The 9,806-nt window shown below is 44.6% G+C and overlaps 1 protein-coding gene across 1 annotated transcript in view; it reads left to right on the top strand.

Annotated features, from left to right (window-relative positions):
* The first annotated feature begins 2,243 nt into the window (after positions 1 to 2,243).
* The window catches only part of LOC126184647 (uncharacterized), an 880,966-nt gene continuing 873,403 nt past the window's right edge, over positions 2,244 to 9,806 (top strand). The window contains exon 1 of the mRNA XM_049927127.1: positions 2,244 to 2,580. Within this exon, the coding sequence (XP_049783084.1) occupies positions 2,306 to 2,580 (275 nt within the window). The 5' untranslated portion in view covers positions 2,244 to 2,305. The remainder of the gene's footprint in view (positions 2,581 to 9,806) is intronic.

The following is a 9,806-nucleotide window of genomic DNA, read 5'->3' as shown; positions in this document are numbered from 1 at the left end:
TGTTCTCACCTCTTGCCAAATGAAGGTACGTAATGCACCCAGGAACATTGTCGAATATGATCGTTTTGGTCCTTCAGGTGTTAAGGTGTAGGGAGCTGTAATGTTGCACGGGCGTATAATGTTCCTATGGCGTACTGATCTCCACATCTTTGAGCACGCAACACTCACGGGTCAACGTTGCTATGACACTATACTCCTTCCCTCTGTGCGTCTTTGCAGGGGTGCATTCGGCCCTGACTTCACTTGTAGTGTCACGTTACTCAGTCGGCAAAAAGGGAACCCTTATAGGATCACTTTGTTGTGCGGCTGTTTGTCTCTCTGTGCCACTCTTGAAAGCCATTTTCCTCAGGAACGGATAGACGAATCATGTTGAAACTGATCAAATAAAACAAGCTATTGTTTATTGGCAATGTGAAAAATTGAACTTTCTACGTCAGTGCAATCAAAAATTATGGCCATTTACGTCCCATATTTTGAACTCTCAAACTCACTTATGGAAACCTATAGGCTACTTAAATTTGAGCTAGAATCATGAAATTTGGCAAGAAGCAAGATTTCACGATACAAGTTTGAGAGCAAACCAGAAAATTGGTAATTTGCGATTATACCCCACTAAAAAAATTTTTTTTCGTCAGTTTTCACCCGACTGTCTCTGTGTCCTTCCATCTGTAAAGACGCCTTTTTATCAGAAACTGATAAACGTATCGAAATGAAATGTATGCCACATACCAAAAACGTTAAGCTCGTAAGTCAATGCAATCAAAAGATACAGCCATTTACGTTACATTTCTTAATACTCCCAAACTCATTCATCAAAAGCTATAAGGTGGTTCGCATTGACCTATAATCATGAAATTTGCCAGGAAGCATGGTTTTACAGTGAAAGTTAAGGAGGAAATCGGAAAGTTATCGGAAAGTATCAATGTCGATAGCAAACAAAAATTAAAACCCAGAGCGCGAGCCCTACACCCTGCCAGTTTTTATGGGTGACAGTGCGCGACGACCCCGGACAACGCAGGTGGAGGAGCTCTTCGAAAGAGAGAAAATTCGGCAAATGGACTCTTCAGCCGGTTCCCCAGACTTAAATCTCAACGAGCACGTTTGGGACACATAGGAGCTCCATAACAGAGGGTTCACTGTCGTCTGTGGTGGTCACGCACCCTATTAACAACAGTGTCCCGCCTTTTCTGTGTCCAGGTGACAATAAAAATCGCTGTGGCTTCAGTGTAATTATTGTCCTTGTATAAAACTGTAATTTCTGTTCGACTCGTTGCGTATTTCTTTCAGTTACCTTCTGTACCACACTGTCTCAGTTCTCTCTATGTACTCGTATGTTCCTAGTTTAATCGATCTATAAATAAACTGGTAGCAGTCTTGACCGCATAAATTTTTTAATGTGGTGACCAGTTTCGATCTTATTATAAGATCATCTTCAGACCTACAATGAACAAGAATCCTTATAAACATATAAAGGACAAAATCGTATATTGATAAACCAGTAAATAACGCTAATATATCATAGACGTCTGTCGGAGGCGGTGGCGTATGGCAACCCTCTTGCTTGTGGCTGGTGGTGTACTGCAACGTGAAGGGCTTGAAGCCCGGCCCACCGTCTCCGGCATAACGTCATGGATAGCCAATCACGTAAGTTGCATTTCTGTCGCTTAAGAAAGTAACGTGGTAGTTACTATTAAGTCATTACCATCTATAGAACTTATAAAACAAGTTAACATCTTATTACTAATAAAATATAGTATAAAAAGGTAATTACTGCGACCTAAATAGTGGCCCTCTGTCACGTACCATATCAACCAAACCAAAGATGATAACAAGGACGCCACTCTAGTAACCATGGCTACCTACTCGTCTTACTATGGCCAAAGAGGCTATCTGTGGGGAAAGCGTCCTGATCGCTCTAAGGTTGCCACGGAGACTCAATAATTATAGATCGCTGTTTCCTATATTAAGAACTAAGTTCTTTAAAATTTTTAATCGATCTATGTTAGTTGGCAGTTATAAATGATGCGAAATTTACTTTCCTCCTCAAGTGCTGCCCACCAGTGTACTCCCGAGTCGAGTGTGACCTCGCTAGCGTGCTTCAGCGTCCACCGCTGCGGCGGCAGGACGGGCGAGTGCAGCAGGTACGGCACACAGAGCAGAGGCGCAGCGCGCAGAGCCCCCGGGGGCCCCACCGCCGGCGCCGCCCCTCCTCCTCCTGCAGTGAGGGCCTCCTCTCGTTGCAGATGGCGGCTGCGAGGCCCCAGTGAGCGCCCAGCCACCAGCCAGCGGAGAGCGGTGATGCGCCATGCTGTCCTACATGCTGCCGGTGGAGGAGAAGCCGCCGCTGCCCAAGAACATGCAGCTGCAGCTGGAGCTGCGCGGCGTGCGCGCCAGCGCCACCGACAGTAGCGTCAGCACCACCAGCAGCTCCGCCGACACCAACACCAGCACCAGCACCAGCGCCACGGCCACGGCGGGCACGCCCACGCCCACCGCCGACCCCGCGCCGGCGCCGCCGCCCGCCAAGACGCACCGCAACAAGCTCGTCGTCAACGGCACCAAGCACCCCCCGCTCAAAAGGTCAGTCCGCTGCGCCGCGCCGCGCACTGCCGTACTCGCTCAGCTCGGCTAAATGTCTGCCAACAAAACCTACATCCCTCCCACCTACATCCCCTTCCCTCCACAAAAGAAGATGAAACACGAATGTTCTCAACGCTGGTGCCCTCTCTTTACTCGCGTATATGACGTCACACGCAATAATCGTTACGTCGCTAGTTAAATCATGTCCGGTATCGCTAGGTTCGATACATCAATTACACATATGGAATTACTTGCTATTGTCATATCAAAAAACACTTATAATTCCTGTTGTGTAGCACATTTTACTTATATTTCGGTGAATCGTTTATGTCCACAATTTTGATGACGTTATGTGTCAAAGCAGATGAGTGGTATCGGCAAATTCAGTATTTACCGAGGAGATAGCGCCATTTCAGCCAAGTCACACTGTATCAAGCATCGATGTAAGCTAGCGTCGCTATCTGTACCGTGAGCACCGCGTCAAACTGTAGCCCGTAGAGGTCTGCGGAAGGTAACTGGACAGAATTATTGACTGTCGACTCGAAGTACCTTCAGACCCACTAAATTTCTGCCCAGTTGCTCCCAAGTTCCACCGAGTTCTTAGCCATCTTCCCACGTGGCCCCGTTGTGTCCATGTGGCGTCAGGACTTGCTAAACTGTATATTTATTACACGAATTGGTGAGATTTTTTTCGTTGTTTCTGATGAGTCACCGCACAACACACTTTTACTGCACACCTCATACTGCCTGAAAACGCCCTTTACTGTGGGAACCGGGCATTACGTATTTACTTTACGAGATCATTGCGGAATCGTCCCGAACTATGATCCCTCTGCTGCAGCATATATATCAAGAGAATTGTCGGAGCTGGATCTAAGATACAGTCTCGCTCTAAAAAATTAGGATCAGGTGACCAAAGGGACCTTAGCCGCATCTTTGTGAACGTGGAGTGCGCGCCATACCATTCACTGCTTCACAGGAGCGTTTTCTCTCCAACACAGCAGCTGTTACACGAGCAGTTGCTCAAGAGCTTATCTGGAAAGAAGCTGCCCACTGAAGCATATCTGTTAGCCTGCATGCAACTCAGTAACCGGCACTCATCTCAGACATCAATGTCACATTGTACTCTGTGAGTTTAACTGCAGTTATTCACAGTCGCAGCACTAGTCCACTTTCGAACAGTTTACGAACGTCAGCGCTTCGGAAAAATTATCACATTCATCCAAGGAAGGTATCGATCATACCTTTTTTCATATAGGATACACGGTTGTTTGTAGCGTGTGTACATTACAGCAGCTAGTGTAATACATACAAACAGCCTCGTAATTTCTCTTTTCGCCTGCTTCACCACGACTTACTTCATGACATACACTGCGCATAAGGAGATACTCATAGCCATGAAATTCCAATTCGATGTTCGACTCGCGGAACGTTGCTTTTTGAGGCGTAATAACGCTTTGGTTTTTATAGATATCACTGACGAATTTGTCGACTGATAAATAAAACGGAGGTAGCCCTGTATGTCTCCAGTGAAGTGCCTCTCAGTTCCATCATTCTCTGCTGTCTTGCCTGTTTGAAAATAACTCCAAATAGTCCAGCAGACTCTACGATTTGTATCACTAGCCTTTGTTTCCCGTTTCCTCTGTAGTTCCAACCCAGTTTCCTAAAATGTTTCCATAAGACCTTACCTATTACTGATTTGACGCTTCACTTCCATTTCATATCGATTCATGGTATAACCCCCAACATCCAACGATGTGACAGGCTGAAGACGTTTACTATTAATCTCTTAATCAGTTGCTAGGCCCTTCTCTTTGTTCTCGCCATTATTTTGCATTTACCAATTTTAAATACAGCTACTGTTGTGTACAATAATTGAACCGTTGCAATAACACGATGCTGTAAACTGTAAGTCATACCACCATCAGCGATGAATCTATGCGTGCTGAAAACTCTAACAAGCCGCTTATGTTTATTGCGAACATCATTGGTACTGTTATCTGTCCCGGAACACACTCAGCGTTACTTCCACTTCTGTTGATCATCCGCTGTGAACTGTACCTTGTTGTGGTCTTTAGTGCGAAGACTGGTTTAATCAGCTATCCGCCCTAGTCTATCCTATGCAACACTCTTCACCTCTGCGTCACTGCTACAGCCTCCATCCATTTCAACCTGCTACTGTAATCAATCCTTGGTCTGCCTCTTGAATTTTTAATCCCCACACTCCGTCCATTACCAAACTGACAATTCCTTGATGCCTAAGGGCATGTCCTGCCAACCAATTTGTTCTTTCACTCGAGTTTTGCCATAAATTTCTTTTTTCCTGCATTCGATCAGTACCCCCTCATTAAGAGTTCTGTTTATCCATAAGATGCTTTCTTACAAGGCTGCATTCCAGACGAATGCCTCCGTAAAAGAGTCTCTAACGCTTTTGTATTCGAAGTAAACAAATTTCTCTTTTTTAGAAAGGTTTTTGTTCCTGCTGCAGCCTGTATTTTATATCCTCTCTGCTTCAGCCAGCATTACTTATTTTGACCCCCAAATAGCGAATCTCTTCTACTAGTTTTAGTCCCTCGTTTCCTTATCTAGTTCCTTCAGGATCGCCTGATTGAATTACACTACATTCCAGTCCCCTTGTTTTACTTTAATTGATGTTCATCTTCTAATCTCATTTCAAGACGCTATCTATTCACTTTAAGTATTCTTCTAAATCTTTTACTGTCTCTGACCGAATTAGGATGTCGTTGGCAGATCTCAAAGTTCTTATTCCTTCTCCGTGAACATTAATCCTCTATCCTAATTTCTCCTCGGTTTCCTTTCTTGCTTGCTCGATGTACAGAATGAATAACATCGTGAATAGACTACAATCATGTCCCACTCCCTTCTCAACTGCGGCATCCTTTTCATTTCCTTCGACTCTTATAATTGTAATCTGTATTCTGTACAAGTTGTGCACTGTTTGATCAAAAGTATCGGGACACCTGTTAGTCCACATTAATAAGATATGCCTCCACCCTTCGTTTTATAACCGCTTGAGCTCTTCTGGGAACACTTTCAATAAGGCGTCTGAATCCCGGTGATGGAACAACAGCCCATTCTTCTTCAAGAGCCAAAATCAAGCTTAGGGACGGTTGACCTCAGCGGTTTGGTCCCATAGGAACTTAACACCACCACCACCACCACCACCACCACCACCATCACCACCACAAGGCAATCCCCACGGGCTACCGCAAGCAGTATATTCCAGGTTGAAATGAAACTACCGAGAAACAGTACGATGAATTTCTAAAAAGTGATTACCGGCCGCAAATAGCGGATAAACTACTTCATAAATTCGGTACAGCCAGACGTACTAGATGGTTAGATACTGTTGATTCACTCATGTTTTAAACATCAAGTAGGGTAGCATGATCATTACTAAGGGAGTTTGGAAACAAAATAAAAGTAAGGAACAACATTCATATATCAGTTCATAGGACTGCGTCGCATTTACTGCCTACATGCAGAGCGTCCAGGGATAAAACTCATGCCAAATACATCATTCGAAAACTTACTTTGCTCAAAAATAACACTAATGAACAATCGGTTCTCAAGAATGTTCTCTGTGTCTGAAATTTCTGCCGCTCTCAAAACTCTGAAAGCTGGAAAGGAACCGAGAAGTGATGGAATGCATCTTCTACGTTGTGGGAACTATGCAGAAAAGATGGCTGGCGAATTTCTTCTCTGACATTGTGATCTGTTATGAAACTTCCTGGCAGATTAAAACTGTGTGCCCGACCGAGACTCGAACTCGGGACCTTTGCATTTCGCGGGCAAGTGCTCTACCATCTGAGCTACCGAAGCACGACTCACGCCCGGTACTCACAGCTTTACTTCTGCCAGTATCTCGTTTCCTACCTTCCAAACTTTACAGAAGCTCTCCTGCGAAACTTGCAGAACTAGCACTCCTGAAAGAAAGGATATAGCGGAGACATGGCCTAGCCACAGCCTGGGGGATGTTTCCAGAATGAGATTTTCATTCTGCAGCGGAGTGTGCGCTGATATGAAACTTCCTGGCAGATTAAAACTGTGTGCCCGACCGAGACTCGAACTCGGGACCTTTGCCTTTCGCGGGCAAGTGCTCTACCATCTGAGCTACCGAAGCACGACTCACGCTCGGTACTCACAGCTTTACTTCTGCCAGTATCTCGCCTCCTACCTTCTAAACTTTACAGAAGCTCTCCTGCGAAACTTGCAGAACTAGCACTCCTGAAAGAAAGGATATAGCGGAGACATGGCCTAGCCACAGCCTGGGGGATGTTTCCAGAATGAGATTTTCACTCTGCAGCGGAGTGTGCGCTGATATGAAACTTCCTGGCAGATTAAAACTGTGTGCCCGACCGAGACTCGAACTCGGGACCTTTGCCTTTCGCGGGCAAGTGCTCTACCATCTGAGCTACCGAAGCACGACTCACGCTCGATACTCACAGCTTTACTTCTGAGAGTATCTCGCCTCCTACCTTCCAAACTTTACAGAAGCTCTCCTGCGAAACTTGCAGAACTAGCCCTCCTGAAAGTGATGAAGTTCCCGAGTTCGAGTCTCGGTCGGGCACACAGTTTTAATCTGCCAGGAAGTTTCATATCAGCGCACACTCCGCTACAGAGTGAAAATCTCATTCTGATTGTGATCTGTGGTTAAAATGAAGCAATCGAAAATCATAGCAATACGAAAACCTGGCAAGTCATCAGACAAATCGAAGAACTATTGTTCAATCGCTCTACTGAGCACTATTTATAAGTACCTTTAAAGAATTTTAGTCCAGAGATCTTTCATAAACTACTCGTTAGCAAGCTAATTTCCGACCAGAGCGTAGCTACTCTTCTCAAGTTTCCTCGTTAACAACATTTATTGAAGCACGGTACAAAAGGAAGCAGAAAACATCAACGGTATTCACTGATTTGCTTGCAGCATTTGGTCTGGCTAGGAGGCATGGGCTGCTTTATAAATTATTACAATTAATTCCATGCGGGCGGAAAACAAAACAGTTTTACATGTTCACTACAAAGACATTTACTGTAGCTACAGGAAACGACATTAGCTGTCCAAAAGTACAGGGCTATTCAAAAGAAGGAATAGATTTCAAACATTTATTGCTCACAAACTATAAAAGATATAAAGACAATTCCAACATTCCTAGAATGATAAAATTTCAACTTTTTATGTATTCAATGTGAGCACCATGTGTTACACGCCAAATATCAAAACGGTGGGCCACCGGCGATGAAATTCATCTTCTCCTCCTCCTTTTCCAATCCAGCGTCCCAGACCTCACACCTTGTGATTTTTATCTGTGGGCTTAATTGAGAGACCGCGTTTTTATCCCCCTTATTCCTGACACTCTTGGAAGTCTGTGACATAGCATTGTCGAAACTGTGAATTCGATAACGAGAAACCAGCTGCTTCGTATGTGACAGGAAATGAGCCACCGTTTTGATTTTGACGTGTAACACATGGTGCTCACTTTAAATGCATAAAAATTTGAACTTTTCTCTTTCCAGGAACGTTGGAAATGTGTTTCTATCTTTTGTAGTTTGGAAGCAATAAATGTTTGAAATGTGCTCCTTCTTTTTGAGTACCCCTGTATTGGAAAATGGCTTTGGAAAGGTATCCGTCCTTGCTCCTCTCTTGTTTCATTTATATAAATCATATTTCTCCATACAGTTCAGAAAGTTTGACTATGCGGATGATTGGACAACAGCTACCAAACACAAAACCCTCGAAACAACTGAAGAAATCCTAACTTTTCATCTAGACATCTGAAGCCAATACTTACGTAAAGGGCGATTACAATCTAACTCAAATAAAACAGAAGTTGCATTTTTTCGTCTGTCCAATAGATTGACACACAGAACTCTTGGTTTATATTTTGAGGATGACAAACATCGTCGAAACAGTGCATCCAAAACACCTTGGGATCACTTTAGACAGGTCACCATCTTTTAAGAAAGTCTTGACACTAACATCTGATAAGCTCAAAATCAGAAATAACATTCTCCACAAACTCTGTGGCGCTAGTTGTGGATTGTCAGCAGACACCCTCGAGGTATCAGCACTCAGACTGGTATATTCAGCAGCAAGAACGTTGGGCGTCTGTCTAGTTTGATAGCCCATATGTGAAAAAGATAACCGTGCAACTAAACGAATTCAATTTCATTATTATTGGGTGAATGAAATCTACCCCCACATACTGGCTGCCTATCTTGTATCGCATTCCATCTTCCGATACTATAAGGAAAACGGCCTTACTGTCAGAACCCATAAGACTGTTGATAACTGGATCGTGCAGTACTGAACGACGTACATCCAATTTGACAAGCATCTAGCAGTTTGGACTACCGTGAACCGCATCCGAACGGGCTACAGAAGATGTGCCGACGCTCCTCAAAAGTGGGGCAAATCTTCACCACCGTCCTGTGACTGTGGTGCGGAACGACAGGCAGCTGCTCGTGTTTTACCAGCAAGTCCGCACGTGCCGGCAAGGGTCCTATCGAAGGTTCCCTGACAGTGACGAGTGCTGTGATACCCCACATAAAAGACGTGACGAAAGGGAAACATCGACATCAGCCACATTAGGGCACTGAAATGATTCAATGGCGATAGTGAGAATTTGTACTAGACCGGGACTGGAACCTGGATTTCCTGCTTTAGCGAGTGGTCGCCTTAATCGTTTCGGCTATCCGAGCACGCTTCGCATCCAACCCAAATTGCCGGCCGCAGAATCGTGACTGTGTAGTGTATGTTCTTCTGGACATGCTCGAAAGAATAGGCCACACATTTAGTTGTAATATCTAAGCCTTGACGGCACTCATGATATCATCAGTATGGATGCAGCGTAGGTCCGACCTCTTTCGGGAATCATGTTAGATGCTGCGAGCAATGAGGAAAATGGGCAGGGGCTGCTACGGAAGTAGCGTGTGACAATTTGGGATGTTGGGTTGGATGTGAAGCATGCTCTGATAGCCGAAGCGCTTAAGGCTACTGCTCGTGTAAAGCGGGAAATTCGGCTTTGAGTCCCGGTTCGACACAAATACTCAATTGTCGCCACTGAATTATTTCATTACCCTGATGCGGCTGATGTTAGTATTTCTCTTTCGTCATGTAAACACACGACGGCGGAAGCATGACTGATGGGGCAGTAGAGTATTACATAAAAGATCTCGATATTCGCCTATAGCTATTGTCACTT

Source organism: Schistocerca cancellata, chromosome 1, assembly GCF_023864275.1.
Source record: "Schistocerca cancellata isolate TAMUIC-IGC-003103 chromosome 1, iqSchCanc2.1, whole genome shotgun sequence".
Classification (NCBI taxonomy): Eukaryota; Metazoa; Arthropoda; class Insecta; order Orthoptera; family Acrididae; genus Schistocerca; species Schistocerca cancellata.
The sequence above is the reverse complement of the archived record's forward strand: the minus strand, read 5'-3'. Positions and strand labels throughout refer to the sequence as shown.